General features: G+C 42.4%; 1 protein-coding gene across 2 annotated transcripts; it reads right to left on the reverse strand.

Annotated features, from left to right (window-relative positions):
- Positions 1-10491: 10491 nt before the first annotated feature.
- On the reverse strand, positions 10492-20989 carry CLDN34 (claudin 34). 2 transcript variants are annotated; one of them, XM_061137029.1, is made up of 4 exons: positions 20216-20989; positions 19804-19846; positions 17594-17716; positions 10492-12343 (listed from the first exon to the last, which is right to left on the reverse strand). In XM_061137029.1, exon 4 carries the CDS (start codon positions 12319-12321, stop codon positions 11662-11664), a length of 660 nt encoding a protein of 219 aa, XP_060993012.1. In that variant the 5' UTR covers positions 12322-12343; positions 17594-17716; positions 19804-19846; positions 20216-20989; the 3' UTR covers positions 10492-11661. The 2 variants fall into 2 exon arrangements, with proteins under 2 accessions (XP_060993012.1, XP_060993013.1); XM_061137030.1 differs by lacking the exons at positions 19804-19846; positions 20216-20989 and having other exon boundaries at positions 17594-18372.
- Positions 20990-21059: the final 70 nt, after the last annotated feature.

Raw genomic sequence — 21059 nt, forward strand, 5'->3', positions numbered from 1 at the left:
ACAAATTTCCATTCCTTTGTGTGACAAAACATTAAACGTTTGGTAGGTCTCCTACTAGTAGTGTTCAAAAAACTATATAGACAAAATATTTGCCACACAAAACACTTTACTGGATTTTCTGTTTCAAATGGAAATATTCAAGATTGTTGAAACAATTTGCTTTATTGCTTTGTCAATTTGTAGGTATAAGATAAATCAGCCTTCCTGATAGCCAGTGTTTTGTGATAGTGTTGCAAGAAGGGGGATCCCTTTCAGGACTCAAGACAGGGCCCTCGTGTAACACTCCATTATGAGTTGTTTGAGGAGACGCAGGTGGTGACAAGGCAAGAGGCTTTAGTGCTAAGAGGCACCCCCGTGATGAATAGCAAAATAAGGGAATCCAGGATAACTGCTCTAATGAGTGGCATACAATCTTGAGTTTTATGGTGGTGGGTTAGTTTCTGGGTTCTCTCTGGCCAATCATTGAGATGCCGGGTCCTTCCTAGTGGCACGTGCATCACCCATCAAGATGGGAGTCTAGTGAGAAGGACTCTGGGAGGTGGCAGGGCACATGGCATCTCCTTCTGACCTTTCCTGAATTCTTCCACTTGGTGGTCACGTATTAGTTCCATGGTCCTTACAAGGACCTCCTGTTTTAAAATAACTCATATAAATGGATACAATGATGCCAGGCCAGGGTGGGCAGTTTCAGTGTGTATCCCCTGACCGCTAAACCCTGAGGGACTCAAGACACTTCTTGGGAACTGGGACAGAGGACTCGTCCTGTTGGGTGTAGGCATCAGTTCAGTTCAGTCGGTCAGTCATGTCTGACTCTTTACAACTCCATTAATCGCTGCACGCCAGGCTTCCCTGTCCATCACCAACTCCTGGAGTTTACTCAAACTCAGTCCTGGGTAACTGAACAGAAATCTCCTTCTACCTGACATCAGTCAAGTTATTCTGTGCCTGAAATCAGCAAATCTGAAACCTATAACAAGCAATTTGGCCTAAAACTGTTGGACCCTGTCACAAACAATATGGACAGGGGCCAAATAGGAAGCCAAACAAGATGGTGTTCACCAGATCCAGGAAAGGAAAGCAAAATTTGTGATTAAGTAGGTAGGACGTATGGCTTTCTTATGATTTTGGGTGGTGGTAAGGTTGTGGTGACAGAGTGGTGCTCCAAGAAACTGCTCAGCGTGAAGTTATCATCCTTCACCTGGATGAGAACCCCAATTTTTCAGACCATAAAGATATCAATATACATATTCTTTGAGTAGGAACCTGGCTTGGAGAATTTTAAGTGTAACTTTATTAGTATGTGAGATGAGAGCAATTGTGCTGTAGTTTGAGCATTGTTTGCATTGCTTTTCTTTGTGATGGGAATGAAAACTGACATTTTCCAGTCCTGTGGCCACTGCTGAGTTTTCCAAATTTGTTGGCATATTGAGTATAGCACTTTCACAGCATCATCTTTCAGGATTTGAACCTCCATGAGCTATGTTTGTAGTGATGCTTCCTTAAGGCACACTTGACTTCACATTCCAGGATGTCTTCCAGGAGTCAGCTCTTCGAATCAGGTGTCCAAAATACTGGAGCTTCACCTTTAACATCAGTCCTTGCAATGAACACCCAGGACTGATTTCCCTTAGGATGGACTGGTTGGATCTCCTTGCAGTCCAAGGGACTCTCAAGAATCTTCTACAACACCACAGTTCAAAAGCATCAATTCTTCTGTGCTCAGCCCTCTTTATAGTGTAACTCTCATATCTATACAAGACCACTGGAAAAACCATAGCCTTGACTAGATGGACCTTTGTTGGCAAAGTAATGTCTCTGCTTTTTATTTTTATTTTTTTTTATTATTTAATTACCATTTTATTTGCTGTGTTTCAATTTTTTTTTTTTTTTTTTTTATTAGTTGGAGGATGTCTCTGCTTTTTAATATGCTGCCTAGTTTGGATATAACTTTCCTTCCAAGGAGTAAGCGTCTTTTAATTTCATGGCTGCAATCACCATCTTCAGTGATTTTTGAGCCCTCCAAAATAGTCAGCCACTGTTGCCCCATCTATTTGCCATGAAGTGATGGGGCCAGATGCCATGTCATATTCCCACTCTTTTTTTTGCAACCCTCCAGGCCCCTCTGTCCATGGGATTTCCCAGGCAATAATACTGGAGTGAATCCCATTCCAGGGATCCAGTGACCCCTGGAATCCAGTGATCCAGTGATCCAACCCGAATCTCCTGCATTGCAGGCATTTTTTTTTTTTTAACCACTGCATCACCAAGAAAATCCCCTGTTTGCTGTTTAGGAAAATAGTTTTCATAAAATGAACTTTATTGATAAAGTTAAGAATGAAATAAACATAAATAGCATGTTATGACTGTCTTGAATGGTTTTATTTTAATCACAAAAAATCAATAGATGTATGTAAAAAATGTGGGTCTGGGCTCCAGTGTCAAGGACTGCACAATTTCATCATAATAAAAGGAATAATGGATGTGTTAACTACAAATTAGTGCTCCCAGAGACTGAACTACAACTTTTTGACATAATGCAAGGATTGGGATCATGAAATTAATTCCTGAAAATATACTACAATCTAAAGACATGTTCCACTAGATTCCCTGGAGCACAGAGTGCCTAACTCTACCGTGAACTCCCTCAGATGAGCCAAAGGTCAACAGCTGTAGCAGCATAGGTTTCAATCTCCACAGAGACAGATGGCAAATGCCCTGGTTCTCTTTTATACTTTAGTAAAACTTTATTATACAAAAGTTCTGAGTGATCTAGCCTCGTCACTGGCCCTGGATTGAATTCTTCTCCTCCAGAGGCCAAGAGTCCCGGCATCTTTCATGGTTCAGCAACAACCTTTCATGTTGGGTGCATGTCCAGGATACTTCAGAACAAGGTAAGGACACTTGGGAGCTCTAGTTCTCTGTTCTCGTAGAAAACATGTTTTCTGCTGTACTCTATGGTGTGTTTGTGTGAATGAAAAACACACTCTGCATGAAGCAAGGAAGGAGCCCTGTTCTGCTGTTTTGAGGTGCCTCATGACTGATGGCAGGCCCTTAAAGGGGAGCCTTGTAAGGGGTTTATACCAACCTGCCAATGCCAAGAGAGACCCAACTCCCTGTGAGGGTAGCGGCCAGAAATTTGCAAAACGTGTGGACTGAACTCTTTCTCGGTCAAACTTTCCGGTCTCTGACCATTTCACAACTGCTTGGGAATTAGAACTACTAACCTAATCTGTTGGATCATAGACTTTCAAGGGACTTGTGATCTACACTGTTACTGTGTACTGTTACTTAGGTGTTAAACTTGGCTTGCTAGTCAGGAAGTGCCCAACCTTGCTTGGAGTCAAAAGTTCGGAAGCAAGATGGAGCTCTAGAGCCATCGCTCAGGTGAAAGTTTACTCAGGAAGCACAGCAGACTTCTTCCTTTGGTAATGCTAGCTCTTAGTGGAGCAGAAGAGTCTCTCCACTGGGTGTTGTCCTAACTCTTTAGATACTCTTTCTGTGGAATCTGTGGGAATGAACTGGAAGCACTGGGCCTAATAACTTCAGGACAAAATCACTTTTTCCTCACTAGTCAGCCCTTCACCATCTCTCTCTCTCTTTTTTTTTTTCCCTTCACCATCTCTTTTGCTATCACTTATACTGGTCTGGTGATGCTTGGAAGGAACATGTCAGTTTTATGTTCATACCAGTCTTATTGTGGTCAGAAATATACTCTCAGGGTCGTGCACAGGCAGTCAGGTGATGAATGTTTCCCCCAGCAGTCTTAGCTTGGGAGGCATCCCAGAAGGTTAAACTGATTGCATCCCGGTGGCATCAAAGGCAAGCAAGGTTGTAATGGTGAGGATCTGGACATCAGTCTGGGATGCCATCAGATCTACTCCTGTTGCATTTCCACCCCACCTCAGTGGCTGGGTGATTGCATTGGTAAGGGACAGACTGAGTCTGACCAGGGAAGGAAAGCTTTGGTGTAAAGTCTGTCTACACCTCCATCTAGGGCATGGAGGGATGCCTCCAGTAGAAAGATGGCATTGGTTGCTTATTTTCTTTCTTACAGATAGGAGCTAACAACCCCAGCCTCACTTCTTTGAACTGTATCCTGAAAAACTGGAATAGATTTGGTACCCAGAGCTTAAAGAAGACATGCCTGATCTTCCCATATGATACTGCATGGCCACGGTATCCACTGGAGAATGGTGAACTGTGGACGGTTGGAAGGTCTCTTAATTTTAATACTGTTTTACAATTAGACTGGTTCTGTAGAAAACAAGGGAAATGGGTAGAAGTAGAATATGTCTTGCCCTTTTTCTCTCTGCAAGACAGGCCAGACTTATGCCCTCAGCATATAGATTTGGGTGTGAAACCTTCAGCTCCCTCCTCTCCTCCTACTTTGCCCCCATACCCAGGGCTCCAAACTGAAAGTCAGGGAACAACCCCATGGCCCCCCACCCCCCACCCCCACCCCATCCCACCCCCACTACAGAAGGGTTGCCTTGTTTTCAGTAAAAACCGAAACTGTGATTCAAACTGCCCAAGTAGAGGTCCAAAGAACCCCTGTCTCAGTATAACCTCTGACTACTCTGCTATCAACAGAAGCTGACACAGTTGAAGTAAGAGAAGCTCAGATAGCAAAAACTAAGGGTGAAAGACAGGATGAGATGGAGGACAGGAGACAGAGATAAAGAAAAGCAGGTTTCTCCAATCTATCCCTGGGATCGTATGCGCAGCCAGAGAGGTTGAGAAACAGCCACACCAAGCTTTTGCCTCTTCATGAAGCGCCCACTGGGAGAAATAATCAGTCTATAAGAGTTAATAAGCCCTTTTCTTATCAAGAAATACAAAGAATCAAGAAGGATCTGGGAGGATATTTAAAGTACCCAGAAAAATATGTTTGAAGGTATTACTCTGTTTTATGACCTTACTTGGAAGGATGTGATGTATATCTTGGGACAAACGCTGACTTCTGACTCAAAAACTCAAGTTTTGGGGAAACCAGCTGCTTATGGAGATGAATGGCTTGGTAATGGACCAGTGGGGAAGAGGGAGGATGAGATAGCTGCCCTCCCCACTGGGAGTCAGTTGGTCCCAATTACTGGGACTATAACACAGTTAAAAGAAGATGGGATCTGAGTCATTTTGTCATATGCATTCTTGAAGGACTCAGAGAAGCGCATTCTAAGCCTTTAAGCTATGCCAAATTGGCAAACTTAGAACAGGAGAAGGAGGAAGCTCTAGGTCAATTCCTAGATAGACTGAGAGAAGCCCTTGCAGATTCACTGAGATTGATTCCAAACGTGAAGAGAGAAGAGTGATCTTAAAAGACAGATTTCTCACTCGGTTGGTTCCAGATATTCACCATTAGCTATTAAAACAGGTGTATGGACCAAATTAGCCTTTAAATAATCTGTTTCAACTGGCTCAGACAATCTATTATGGCAGGGAATAGGAGGAAAAGAAAGGCAGAGAAAGAAAAAAGAGCAGGCAGAAGCCCTCATAATGGCCCTAAGAACCACTCTTAAATGGCCTGAGAAAAATGCCCAGAGGAACCACACTGGAGGAGAGAATGCCCGCAGAGGCATAGGTTTCAGGGGTTGGACTCTCAAGACAATCAGGACTGAAGGTGCCCAGGAGTCCCCACACAAGTTCTGTCCTAATTACACCTGAGGAACCTGGGTATTAATAACTGCAGGGGGACAACCCGTCGATTTCCTTTTAGATACTGGGGCAACTTAAACTCCGTGCTAACTGAAGCCCCTGTCCCACTTTCTCCCTGATCTGCTTCTGTAGTGGGACTGTCTGGTGAGCCAAATGATATTATTTCAGTCATTCTCTGAGCTGCAACTGGGACTCTGTGCTATTTTCACACAAGTTTCTGATTGTCCCAGAGTGTCCCTCACCCCTTTTGTGGAGGGGTATCCTGATGAAAAGGAAATGGCGACCGACTCCAGAATTCTTGCCTGGAAAATCCCATGGATAGAGGAGCCTATTAGGCTAGAGTCCATGGGGTTGCAGAGTCGGACACAACTGAGCGACTTCATTTTCACTTTCATACTGAGCAAGGTCCATACCTCTGTTTTCATGAATATGGAGACCTCCCTTTCTCTCCTTTTAATCAAGCAAAATGTATATCCTAGAGTGTGGGTTGATGGAAAATCTGTGGGTCGAGCAAAAATGCTATTCCTGTAGTTGTTAAGCTCAAAGACCTGCATTTCTTTCCACATAAAAAGCAGTACCCACTGAAACCTGAAGTTAAGGACGGATTAAAATCCATCATTGAGAATTTAAAGAAGCAGGGTCTACTAATTCCCTGTAACAGTCCATGCAACACTCCTATTTTGGGTATAAAAAAATCAAATGATAAACAGAGACTAGTTTAAGATTTATCAATAGTAAATGAGGCTGTGGTTCCTAATTACACCCTGTGGTGCCTAATCTTTATACTCTATTGTCTGCAACTCCTGAACAAGCCAAATATTTCTCAGTAATTGATTTAAAAGATGACTTCTATTCTTTGACAGAGGCAAGTCAATTTCTATTTGCCTTTGAAGACCTGACTCAGACAGCCTTGGGCAAAACTGTCCAGGTTAACTGAGCAGCTGTCTGAGTAGAGTGAGGTTTGTCAGAAAAATAACCCAAAGACTGAAAAGCTAGCAAATTCTGGGTTACAACAAAGTGGAAAATATCCTGGAGAAGAGTGGGAAATTGATTTTACTCATATGCCAAAGCAAATGGATATTCTTGCTTTTAAGTTTTGGTGGATACTTTTACTGGATGGATTGAGACTTTTCCCTGTCGTAGTGAACAGGCTAAGGAGATTATAAGAATTTTAATACATGAAATCATCCCCATGTTTGGGCTGCCATGGAGCCTTCAGAATGACAATGGCTCCATCTTTAAAGCTGCTGTAACTCAGGGGCTGTCTAATGTGCTAGAAATAGACTATTACATATACTGCTCCTGGAGATCCCAATCCTCAGGAAAGGTTGAAAAAGCTAATGACATTATTAAGAGACATCTGCAAAAATTAAGGGACACAGGACAATTGGCTTAAAGTTCTACCTATAGCTTTAACAGGGGCACAAACTGCCTCCCCAAAGGAGGGACTGTCCCCTCTCAGGATGTATTTATGGAAGACCCTTATGCACATTGTTATAGACCCCAAAGCCTTGGAATTAACTAATAATGTAACTCAGCTCTCAGCTTTTCATCCGGCATTAACAGAATTCCGGGAGGTGACTCCTCACCTAGCCTCTGAGTCAAGCAAGCCTCTATCTGAGCCAGGAACTGAGGTCCTCATAAAAACATTGGGGTCTGGGGGCCCATCCCTTGAGCCCCTCTGGGAAGGCCCTTACCAGGTTATTCTTTCTTCTCCCACAGCTGTCAAAGTGCCAGGAATTGATTCGTGGGTGCATCACACTCGAGTTAAGAAGTGGCACCCTGACCAGAACTAAGTGATATCATTATATGTCTTTACTTTCTATGCTCTGACTTTCCACGTTTCAGATGGGCCTGATAATCTATGTGAGCCTGATTCTGCTGACTCCAAAGATCCTGAGTCTGCCGTTTGGTCCTCAAGACAATGTCTCTCTGTCCTGGGCTCAGTCCTATGCTGCATTCCACAATCGGTCTAACTGCTGGGTCTGTGGAGCACTCCCTTCTTCATTGGCAGAAGGCTTCCCATGGACATCTCCACTTCAGGGAAAGGACTTCCTCCAAGTCTGCAAATATTTTCAACAACCACAATCACATGTGATGCCTGTTCTTAATCTGATGACATTTAACAATCCTAAAATGGATTGGTGCAACACTTTGTACTTTAACTACGGCCATACTGTGACTTTTAATTTTGATTATACATTCTCTAGGTTTAATGACTATTTTGCTACAAACAAGAAGGTAAATGGGTCTAGATCTAGTGGCTTTTTACCTGTTGTTTGTCAAATATGGGATGAGGTTATATAGCTAACTCCTGAAAAGGGATGCCTAATAATCTATCACCCCCATAACCTGGGAACAAATAGAGGAATCCCCAGAAGTTAGTCAACAATTTAATTATAATGATTGGAAAAAACTGGAATTTTTGCCTCAGATTTATGTAATGTAATCATTCCTGTGTTTTCCAATCCCAGTTCAGGTCCTCCCTTTGCCTTGCCAGGCTCTGATTGGGACTGGGTATCTTAGTCATGCAGGCTTGCTCCAAATGGGACCTATTGGATATGTGGCTCTTATCTATGGGCATGGCTTTCCCCTGGCTGGATAGGGAGATGCACCCCAGGTCTAGCTTTTACTCATGGCTTCACATTTTCACAGGTTCCAGAAAAGCCTGCTAACTTACCCCACCTTAAAACTCGGTGGGCAAGGTCTGTGTTTCACTGGTTATGACTATCTGGCAGCAGTGTTTGTTCCCTCTTTGGGAACTAAAGATATTATGCTACGAGTGGTGCTTTGACTAATTTTACTCAACAGACATTACAAGAATCTCAAAAAGCTATTTCAGCCCTTAATGCTGAACAAATACAAATTAGAAAGGTGGTTTTATAGAACAGATTGGCCTTAGATATTCTGATAGCTACACAAGGAGAAACTTGTGCCAGTTTTTATTATTCATATCCAGTGCTGTACATATATACCTGATGAGAGCACTAATGTTACTCATTTTACTAAACACATGAACAAGATGATTCAGGCTATGGATACTCCTGAAGCGTCAACTGCCTCACTTTGGGAGATGTTAACTAGATCCCCATGGTGGAAAACTATCTTAATTAAAATAAATCTGATTGTTGTGTTTTTGCTGTTTGCTCCCTGCATCTGTAACTGTGTAGCTGGATATGTTTCTAGTCGCATGATGGCTTTTAAGTTACAAATGGTTGCTCAAACTTCTGCAACTGCAGCAGCTTCCTCCAACTACTACTTGGGGTCGCTGGATCACAGACCCTCAATATGAGGGTTAGGAGAATACGCTGCCTCACCAATTTAGGGAATTGCTTGGAAGCAGTTACAGAATGAGAACAATGCCCCTTTCCCTAGGCAGCATAATTCTGCTAAAAGAAAATGGGGGAACAAGAGGGTAACAGGTAGGAAGGCGAGGGGTCTCCAAATGGAGGAAATAGACTGCAAGTGTCAGACATTTTTACCACTCTTCTCAGTGGCAGGAGGAAACAAACAAGTGTTAGATGTTTCTTCCCTTCTCTATAAAAATTTAAAGAGAGGTTTCTTTTAAAATTCTGTGTTGCCATGAAGACACCTAGTTCCATCTGAAGTTAACTCTTCTCAAACCCTGAGCTCACCAATGAGTTTTGCTTATGGAAATATTTATTTTAAGCTCTGTTAATGAACCCTAGACTCTGTCTTCAAGGTGATTCTGCCTAAGACTCAGAAGGACTTGACAAACCAGTGTTTTACTCATGTAAATGATCTCTTAAGCTATGTTAGTGAGACTACATTTGCTTAGATACCTGCCTTTCTTCAAGATTCATATAAAATCATTTTATAGCCTGGGATGAGTCACTTTGTGCCAATGTGATCTCAATGCATGTTGTGAGTGAGGGGCCTGTTGCCAGTCTCTGAGTTTTGAGACACTGCCTTTTGCCAATTAGCAGACTGCAAGTAGCTATATAACATCCAGTTAAACACGAGCAGGGCAATACTCTTTCTGCCCCTTTCTGATGCCTATATCAAAAGCTTTCTCTATCTCTTTTATACTTTAATAAAACTTTACTACACAAAAGCTTTGAGCAATCAAGCCTTGTCACTGGCCCCGAATTGAATTCATCTCCTCTGAAGGCCAAGAATCCCAGAGTCTTTCTTGGCTCAGCAACAGCCTTTAAATAGTACAGCCAAAGTCTTTGACTGTGTGGATCACAACAAACTGGAATATTCTTAAAGAGATGGAAATATCAGAGTACCTTACCTGCTTCCTGAGAAATCTGTATGCAGGTCAGGAACCAAATGTGGAACAATAGACTGGTTCCAAATTGGGAAAGGAGCACATCAAGGCTCTATATTGTCACCCTGCTTATTTATTATTTGCAGAGTACATCATGCAAAATGCCAAGATGGATGAAGCACAAGCTGGTATAAAGATTGACGGAAGAAATATCAATAACCTCAGATATGCAGACGACACCACCATTATGGCAGAAAGTGAAGAACTAAAGAGCCTCTTGAAGAATTGAGAGATCAGAGTGAAAAGTTTGGCTTAAAACTCAACATTCGAAAAACAAAGATTACGGCATCTGGTCCCACCACTTCATGGCAAATAGAAATGGAGACAATGGAAACAGTGAGAGACCTTATTTTCTTGGGCTTCAAAATCACTTCAGATGGTGACTGCAGCCATGAAACTTAAAGATGCTTGCTCTTTGAAAGAAAAGCTATGATCAAGATAGACAGCATATTAAAAAGCAGAGACATTACTTTGCTGACAAAGGTCCATCTAGTCAAAGCAATGTTTTTTCCAGTAGTTGTGTATGAATGTTGGACCATAAAGAAAGCTGAGTGCCAAAGAACTGAACCTTTAGAACTATGGTGTTGGAGAAGACTCTTTGAGAGTGTCTTTTGGACTGCAAGGATATTAAACCAGTCCGTCCTAAAGGAATCAGTCCCGAATATTAATTAGAAGGACTGATGCTAAAGCTGAAGCTCCAATAATCCGGCTACCTGATGCAAAGAGCTGACTCATTAGAAAAGACTTTTGAGGCTGGGAAAGATTGAAGGCAGGAGAAGGGGACGACAGGGGACAAAATGGTTGTATGGCATCACTGAGTCAATGGACATGAGTTTGAGCAAGCTCTGGGAAATGGTGAAGACAGGGAAACCTTGTGTGCTACAGCCCATGGGGTTACAAAGAGTTGGACACAACCTAGCAACTGAACAACAAAAAATTCAACAAATTTAAAATTTTTCTTAAAGGGCCGATGGGGTAGGTTGGTAGGAGAGGTGCTTTAGTTTCAGACTTCTGTCACTGTGAGTACTTTGTGTAGAAAAAACAAATCTGAAGAATTTATTTTGAGGCATTTAAAATTTTTAAGTATTCATTGATAACAAGGAATAACTACTAATATTCTTTAAGCAAGGGAATCATTTTGTTAGGATGAAGGGACAAGATGTTCCTTTATAACCATTTAAAAAGATTAAAAAGGGAAAAGGATACATAAACCTTATACAGAACAATTTCACTAATTATGGTGTCCAGTAATACGGTGGAATGAATTCCTCATTTTCTCGTTGTTGTTGCTCAGTTGTTTCCAACTGCAACATCATGGACCTCAGCATGCCAGGCTTCCCTGTCCTTTACCATCTCTATTTCTCCATATAATGTAAATTTTTACATGACATAAGTATAATACCATAACATAGAAAATAAATCAGTTTTTAGCAATAGTTGAGGAGGGAAATGTAAGAATCTCAGAAACTGTTATTTCCATACACTAGATTTATAGTACTGTGATTAGGCAATAATTAAAATAAAAACTGGCAGGTTGGAAAGAGTTTTTGTGAAATTCCTTAACTGACTCAAATCAGACACAGATTACAACTGTAGTAAATGCTTTACTACTTTCTGCCAAAAACTGTATTGCCATGGTCTCGAGTCCCTGGAAATTCGATTAAGCATCGTGGTAAGATTTCCCATAAACTTTTGGTAATGTTGGATTTTTAAAGTCAATGCAAACAGGAATCTACATTTCCTGATATTTCAGGATGCACTTGGCTATCCAGGGGTAATTTGTAAGAGAGAAAAAACCACCCACTTAAGAACAGCACAAAGGCAGCTAGACATGCCACTATAACAGTGTTGCCAATTTGCTGAGCATGTGGCTTGAAGGGTAAATTGAAAGATGGTGGGAAGACAATACCCTCTTCAGTCATCACAGAGTGGTAATTCCAGATGAGAGCAACTGAGATACAGATACCAGCAGCTATGTTGAGAATTCCTGAAATGACAAATGCTTTGTAGGTAGTATTCTTCTCAAGAATTCTCATGGACACATTTTTAAGTGCAAAAGTAACAGAGGCTTTCCCCAAGAGTCCTAGAATGCTGGCCATCAGTAAGAGGTTTTGAGAAACACGGATATCAAGAGGTAGGTAAGTATCATGGTAGCTGTAACTGTGACATGAGGTTGCTGTGGTGATGTTGGTATGACGGAAGACACAGACTCTCCACATTCCCATGCAGGCCAGACCAGAGAACTGTGAGGCGTTGTCCAGATACCATACTCGCCACTCCACGAAGCCCATGGCAGTGGTGCCAAGGATCCATCCAATAGTGGCTACTGCAAAACCTACCATTTGGCAATTGGCGCTATTGATGAGCAAGGGCATGGTAGATGTGGACCCACGGGAACTGCAAACAAACATAGGACATCATGAGTTCGGAAATTTGGGCCTAGAACAACACACTCAACCCGGTATCTCCATTCTCCTCCCCTACTTTTACACTGCTGTGGATAAGCAGCGCTGTATTTGACATGCAAGTACTATTATTTCTCACCAGTGACTTTTGACCTTCAAGCTCTGCATTGGGGACCACAGGCCAAGCAAATTTCCTGAAGGACCATCTGGGAATATTTACTAAAAGACTTAAAATGTGCACACTCTCAAACAGACAGTTCTACTTTGGAGCATTTGTCCAAAGATGTAACTTAAAATTGATCACAAACATTTACTCAAAAAAACAGTCAACACAGCCTCTTTGTAATATTGAAAAGTGGGAAAAAATTTCAGTAGCAAGTAATTTATGCACATTCCATACAAGAGTCCTATATGGCAGCATTAAGAATAGACTAGACTTGTATGAGGTGCAATATTTTGTGTTTTGACTCTTCTCAAGGTTCATCCATGTTGTAACATGTGAGTACTTGGTTGCTTTAACTGAGGTAGAGGGGTTAGGCATTCTGAAAGCTATTCTATTGTGAACAATCAGTTACGTGTAGGAAGGAGTACATAATCTAATGCAGAACTCAATGAGTTATGAAGGGGCCCATACTCACACAGTACTGCACTGGAAGGCAAAGTCCTAATCACAGGACCACCAGGGAACACCCTAAATTGTTTTTTCAATTTGATATATAGACAATTATTTTCCAAAAAAAAAAAAAAAAAAAAAAGCAAGAAAGATCTTTATGAATGCACATCCATCAGGAACACTGCCCATAACAGGGGACTGCAGGTAATACCCAGGCAGAATCTCTCACACTGTTCCTCTCTCCCACCTAGGACCCCCTTAATGCCCTCCATTGAATCCTTTCTCCTGCCTCACCATTGATTTCTGTGAATGTTCCATTTAAATTGCTTAAGACTTTTTTCTTTTGATTGTGTGCTGCTTTCAAAAGCCTTTATTAAATATAATACAGCTTCTGTCCTGGGTATTTTGGCCATGAGGTATATGGCCAAAGAACTGAGTGCACTTAACTCACTACTGGTTGCTGGAGCAGGCAGGCTGCTAGGAAGGATTTGAATGTTCAGGTAATTGAACATTTTAAACAGAAAACATTCAAGTATGGTAAGAAGGTGGCATGCCACCTCAGCTTGCAGACTTAGAAGCTGGCTCAAACTGCTGTCCCAGGGCAATCAAAGCCCACCCAGCACCCACAGTACATTCACGAGAATAATGCTTTGAAGGACATGAATATTAAAGAGAGGAAAGTTATGGGCTTGTTTGCTATGCAAATATCTTTGGAGTTTTGATATATATTCTGTTTACAAATATATAAAGGGAAATATCTTAATTTTCACAGAAGTATGAACATTTCTACACTAACATCTGCAACTTAAGTGTTTTTCAGCAAGGTATTTTGAATAGCTTTACTTACAAGTGCACACTTTTCTCTGTTTTCAACATTCCCATCACACACAACATCATCTTTTCAACAGCTTTAACTTTTTGTCCGAAACATCCATTACTTTTCTTAATTGATTGATGATTGGTTTACGATATTAGTTTGATTTCTGTCATACATCAACATGAATTAAATTAACATGAATTAACTGTGGGTGTACATATGTCCCCTCCCTCTTGAGTCTCCCTCCCACCTACCACCCAGCCCCACCCCTTTAGGTTTATTATAGAACCCCAGTTTGAGTTCCAAGTCTTAAAGCAAAGTTAATCCATCAATTCATTGAAAACAGGGAGAGAAACGAACAGCAGAAACTTAACGTCTCTTAGTTGAGCAGTTAACTGGTAATTCCTGGCAGAACAGAAGAAGAGGGAGCCATTAAATGAGAATTTGGAAGAGCAGGGAGATTTTGTAATAATTGCACAATCTTAAAAAGGTAGTTAGTGCCAGTTAGTACATTAAAAAATGGTTAAAATGGTCAGCTTTTATCTTATGTGTATTTACCACAGTAAGAGAAAAGAAAATTGAGAGTCTCGAGGAGATTCTGTTAAGGCAGGTTGAATCTTTTATTATTTATTAGAGATAAAATTGAGGAATTTTAAATTATTAGTTCATATAATACACTACCTCATGTTAACATAGGGATTTTTATAGAGTTAACTATTTCCCAAAGCAAAATTTAGAGGGCATTGTTTTTAGCATCAAATATCATGGAACCTCTCATACAGGAGATGGTGATGAAGCCCATCTCCAAGAAAAATAAATGCAAAAAGGCAAAATGGCTGTCTGAGAAGGCCTAACAAATAGCTGAGAAAAGAAGAGAAGCTAAAGGCAGAGGAGAAAAGGAAAGATATACCCATTTGAATGTAGAGTTCCAAAGGATAGCAAGGAGAGATAAGAAAGCCTTCCTCAGTGATTGGTGCAAATAGGTAGAGGAGAAACAAAAGAATGAGAAAGACTCCACTGTATACTTGTGAGAGAATAAAAGTGAGCAAGGTACATAGTGTTTTAGTATCACCATGGTTAAGTTTTTGTTTTTTTTTTTAAAGCTGTTTTGCTCTTGTGGAAAGCAACTACACACTGGATAGTCTTGAAAAGTTTCACTTCTGTAGGGTTTATATTTATTGACTCCATTTCCCTTCTAAAGAACTACTAAGTATTCTTATCCTCATTTTATAGGTGGAAGCACTCAGGACAGAGGCTGAGTAACTTGCCTGAAGTTACATGGGAAGTGGCTTCAGAGTACATCATCCTACCTCATGTTTTAGGGGCAAGATGGCAGGAAGCTCAAAGAGCTATCTGGAAAAGGAAAAGCATCCAGGAAGAGGAGGAAACTAGGGCAACACTTCCCAACTATGGATTCAGTCCGTTGCTCAGGGTAAGTGAAAAGGGCAGAGATTTTGAAAGCTCCAGGATGGTTCCAGTGTGTAACTAGGGTGTGAAAACTACTGAATAAGGCAAAAAAAGACCTTTTGAGAAACAGAGTGATGGTAGAAGAAATGTGATCTCAGGTGCCTTCTGTTGGAGTGAGGGATGTTGTCAGAGACTCTTGCAATGGGTGCAATGGGGAGACAAAGTACCATCCACTGTGCCATCGGCCAAACTAAGAATGGCCTGGTCAGTCTTTAGGATGGATGTGCTTATCCTAGGAAAGGCCACCAGAACTAGTGGTAATCAGGCTGCGAGTGTCTCCTTTTGGGAGACCAATAAGGCCAGCTCTCAAGGTGACTGTCACACAATGGGAATGAGGCAAAGTTACAGAAATCTCTGGTTATAGATTCAGCTCCAAGTCCCCATCATATTCACAAGACATCAGTCAGCTGTTACCACAATACTGAAGGATGACAATGTGAATAGGCAAGCAGAAAGTTGGAGTCTTTACGCATCATACACAATCTACAGGACACAAATACTCCCCTTGTATTTTCCCTTTGATTATTACAACTTCACTATCTCTTCAGTACAATAATACATCAAGAACTTGAAATCTGTCTGCTCCCAGAAATACTCAAGAGGACTCTGTTTTTCTCCAACAAGCTGATTCAAGGATGAAGGCAGACAAGAGATGCCCTCAAAATCCTAGCCTGGGCCAGAGAAGCTGCTTAATCAACATTTGTAGAATGAAAAGTCAAACAGGAGGGACACAAAGGATACTTTTTATAGGTTCAGTTCTAGTTATATTAACTACCACATATATCTTTCTATCTTCCATATCTGTATCAGAGTTTCCTGCTTATTACTTAACTTGACCTGCTTAAAAGGTCTTACATTCAGTGAAATGCTCCTTCACACTCAGCAGAATTGCTGTTACACAAACAGAAAACAGCAACTGTTGGCCACAATGTGGAGAAACCAGAACCTTTGTGCTTTTCTGGTAGGACTATAAGCTGGTACAACTGCTGTAAAAAATGGTATATTGATTCCTTAAAACCAAGACTTACCATGTGATTCAGGAATTTCTTTTCTGGATAGACATATTTGTTGTTGTTCATTCAGTAAGTGAAATCTAACTCCTTGGGACTCCACAGACTGCACCACACCAGGCTCCTCTATAATTTTCTACCTCCCTGAGTATACTTAAACTCATGTCCATTGAGTTGTTGATGTTATCTAACCATCTCATCTTCTGTCACCCACTTTTTCTTTTACCTTCAATCTCTACAGCATACCCCAAAGTAAAAGGAGTGATTCAGATATTGGTATACTCATGTTTCAACAGCATTATTCACAATAGCTAAGATGTGCAAGTGACCCAACTTTCGGATAGACACCATGTGGTCAATCCATATAACAGGGCATTTCTCAGTTTTCGAATGGAAGGAAACTTGGACACAATTTACAAAAAGGATGAACTTTGAGGACTAATTATGCTGAGGTAAATAAGCCAGGTAGAGAGAGACAAATACTGAATGATTTCACTTTTTGTAGGACCCAGACTAGTCCAATTCACAGACACAGAAAATAAAACAGCAGTGACCAAGGCTGGGGTGGGGGGAACTCGTTCAATAGTGAGTTTCAGTTAGCTTCAGTCTGAGGAGATGAAAAAGTTCTGAGGATTGTTGGTGATATGGTTTCACAAGTGTTAATATCCTTAATGCCACAGAACAGTATGCTTATAGATGTTAAAATTATGTATCTCTTGTCTATTTACCACACCAAAACATACACAATAACGAAGTCAGAACACCAACTAACCAGTCTCCAAGGGATAAGCATTTGGTGAGAAGGGTGGCTAGTTCAAAGGGCAGTTCCTCCCTATGGGCGGATGTCCCCCACTTACACACTCTGCTCTCCGCTCCTGGGCTCCTCACTCTGAGCACACAACGGCTTTGGGCCACACTGTCAGTTAGTCTGGCCTGCAAGGCCACAGCTCTCTCCTTGGACTTGCGCAGTCACCAAATTCCGTATCCAGTTATACACACCTCCAGCATTCTCAGTTGCTAGGTCACGGACGCCATGGTGGCATGCCTCTTCACCTGCTCTCCTGTGTCTCCCGGCCCTATGCCAGAGGGGAGTATGTTTCCTCCAAAGATCCTAACAGTTCCCTTTTAAGATCTGTATGACTGCTTCAGGCATGTCTGCTCATTCCTTTCCCTTGTGCCCCAGACATGGTAGCTAACCCATCTCACCTGGAGTTAATTACATTTTTTCTTAAAGCGATGGCAACCTACAGACGCAGGTGTTAGCAGCTGTGGTGTTCACACAAAGGGGACTGAGTCGGGACAGACCAACGACAAGAAACACATTAGGAAACATACCCTTAGTTCACGGGAAACTACCCCTTTCCTGTTGAATCTTGGGTCACAGATGTTCCATGAAAGTATGGCGTTACGGACTAGATAAGGTAGCTGCTAGTTAGGGGAGAGCTTCAGATGGGACTTCTGTAAGAAATGAGACATCATGTCAATGAGCCAGCAGTGAGGACTACATTTCACACACAAGCCGAAACTCCACTGGAATCCTCTGTGCACAACTTTTCTGTAACAAATTTATCCCAAGGAAATGAGCAGAGAAATTACAAACACCTCAGTGAAACACACATACCCAATGAGCTTTATAACTGAACTCACAATGGGGACAAACAGGGATAAGAAAACCCAGGCAGAGAATATGTACAGTAAACCATTTTATAAACTTAACAATGGGACATAACACAACAATTCCACATTAGGAAGAATAAAGAAGAAAAAACTCCCTAGTGCTGCTAAGTAAAAAGCCGATTTAAAAAACACATAGTTAAAAATGCTGGAGAGGCTGTGGAGAAAAGGGTATCCTCCAACCCTGCTGGGAGAAATGTAAATTTGTGCAGCCATTATGGAGAACAGCAAAGAAGTTTCTCAAAAAACTAAATGCAGAATTACTATATGACCTAGCATCCCACTCCTGGGAATATACCCAGACAAAACTGTAATTCAAAAAGATACATGCACCCCTGTGTTCACAGCAGAACTACACACAGCAGCCAAGACATGGAAAGAACCTAAAGTCCGGTGAGAGGTGAATGGACAAAGATGACTTGGTGCTTATTTAATGGAATACTACCCAGCCATGAAAGAAAAAGAATGAAACAATGCAACAGTGTGGATGGACCTAGAGATTATCAAGGGCTTCTCAGGGGGCTCAGTGGTAAAGAATCCGCCTGCAATGCAGGAGACCCGGGTTTGATCCCTGGGTTGGGAAGATCCCCTGGAGAAGGGACTGGCTACCTACTCCAGGATTCGTGCCTGGGAAAGGCCATGGACAGAGAAGCCCGGTGGGCTACAGAGCATGGGGCTGCAAGAGCCGGACATGACTCAGTGACTATGCAACAACAAAGAGACTATCATGCTAAGTGCAACAAGTCAGACAGAAAAAGACAAATACCATACCCTATCACTTATATATGGAAGCCAGTTAGGCTCACTTGCTAGTTGTGTCCGACTCTTTGCGACCTGATGGACCGAATCATGCTAGGCTTCCCTGTCCATCACCAACTCCTGGAGCTTGCTCAAACTAATGTTCATTAAGTCGGTGATGCCATCCAACCATCTCATCCTCTGTCGTGCCCTTCTCCTCCTGCCTTGATCTCCTGATTTATCTCCTTCCAATCCAAATGACTCTCAAGAGTCATTTCCAACACCATAGTTCAAAAGCATCAATTCTTTGGTGCTCAGCTTTCTTTATAATCCAACTCTCACATCCGTACATGACTACTGGAAAAACTACAGCTTTGACTAGATGGACCTTTGTCAGCAAAGTAACGCCTCTGCTTTTTAATATGCTGTCTAGGTTGATGATAGCTTTTCTTCCAAGGAGCAAGCGTCTTTTAATTTCATGGCTGCAGTCACCATCTGCAGTGATTTTGGAGCAGAAGAAAATAAAGTTTCTCACTGTCTCCACAGTTTCCCCAACTATTTGCCATGAAGTGATGGGACCAGATGCCATGATCTTAGTTTTTTGAATGTTGAGTTTTAAGCCAGCTTTTTCCCTATCCTCTTTCAATTCCATCAAGAGGCTCTTTAGTTCCTCTTCACCTCTCCCGTAAGGGTGGTGTCATCTGCATATCTGGGGTGGAAGCCAGAATATGGCAGGAATGATCATACCTGTAAAACAAAGACTCATACAAAACAGATTTGTGGTTGCCAAGGGGGAGGGTGGAATGATGGACTGTGTGCAGGCGCTTGGTAGATACAAACTACTATGTTTAGAATAAACAACAAGGTCCTACTGCAGAATGCATGGAGCTATATTCAGTATCCTGTGACAAAGCATAAAAGGCTATAAAGCAAGAATGTCTCTGTGTGTATCACTGAGTCAGTTTGCTATACAGCAGAGATGGGCACCACATTTTAAAGCAACTAGACTTCAACTTAAAAAAAAAAAAAAAAGACAAAAATATGTAATTAGGAATCTTGTTTCTTTAAAAAAAAAAAAAAACAAGGAAAATGGAGAGATGTGAGGGGAGGGCTGGGATACACCAACACCTTACCTGACTTGGCATGGTAGGTCCCCAAGAGCCTCGGCATCCTGTCCTGTAGAGGGAAGGAAGGACTCAGGCAAAGAAACAGGAGAAGGGAGTACCTGTGAAGGGCCCCATCCCAAATAAAAATTCACCTCCTAGGTTTGAGTAGTTCTTACTACGACGACTCTCTCAGGCTTCCCTGGTGGCTCAGTGGTAAAGAATCCACTGACACGGGCGACAGAGTTCGCCCCCTGATCTGGGAAGATGGCACTACGACTGAGGCCCACGTGTGAGAAGCCTGCACACCACATCTAGAGAAAAGCCCGAGCAGCGAGCCAGACCCAAGAGTAGCCAAAATTCAACAAGCAAAGTTATTTAAAAAAAAAAAAAAAGGAAGAATGCCTTTCTCTCAACTGATTGACCTCCGGGTCCCACCAACCTGCTCCGAGAACAGAAGCGTCTGTCCACTGCTGATCAGGAGCAGCTGCCATCTGTCCTCCGGTGGGTCCGACAGGGGCGTCTGGGTGCAGAGAATGCTTTTCCTCCAGACCCAGGCTTCAGTGACAGCACCAGAGTTGTGAACGCCTCCCTCTGTGCGGTACTCCCCTGAGCCGGCACGGCTTCCAAGCAGGTTGACGTTATCAGCTCCCTTGCTCTCCCTACGGCTGCAAAGGAGGAAGCCGAGGGGTGCAGAGGCTAGCGCCTGCTCACAGCCATACAACCTTCAAGTGACAGAGGTGGCTTGGCTCCAGGAACCTGGCTTCGGGTCCTGGATCGCAGGGTGCTACTCCGCATAAGCACCCCGCATGGGAGATGACGGGGCTCCACCGATGGCCCCAGGGCTTCACAGCTCCCTGCAGTCACCGGGTGGAACACACGCCACACCTTCTGGATTCCAGGTTGGGCTGCGGGACTTGCTGCAACAATGGAACTCAGCAGGTGCTAGTGGAAGGTTAGCAGGTGCGCCATAACCACACCCAGGGCAAGCACCTATGTGACTGAGCTTGTTCTCCGGTCATGTGCCATGGACGTGCCCAGGCCAAAGGCAAGATGACAGGCACGTGGATCTACAAATTCCTCCTCTAAAGAAGTACTTCTCCCTGCACCCTGCTGCAATTTTATAGTGGTTGTTACACAGCATGGCTGTAGCAACAGCTGACTGATACAACCTGTGTCCCTGATGTTTTCCCGGCTGCAGACGGACTGGCCTGACCTCGTCAGGCAGAAACAGTCAAACACCTGTGTATACAGATTCAACCCCATGATCTACAGTGGCTGAAGGA

This window comes from Dama dama, chromosome X (genome assembly GCF_033118175.1).
Source record: "Dama dama isolate Ldn47 chromosome X, ASM3311817v1, whole genome shotgun sequence".
In the NCBI taxonomy this organism is placed as follows: Eukaryota; Metazoa; Chordata; class Mammalia; order Artiodactyla; family Cervidae; genus Dama; species Dama dama.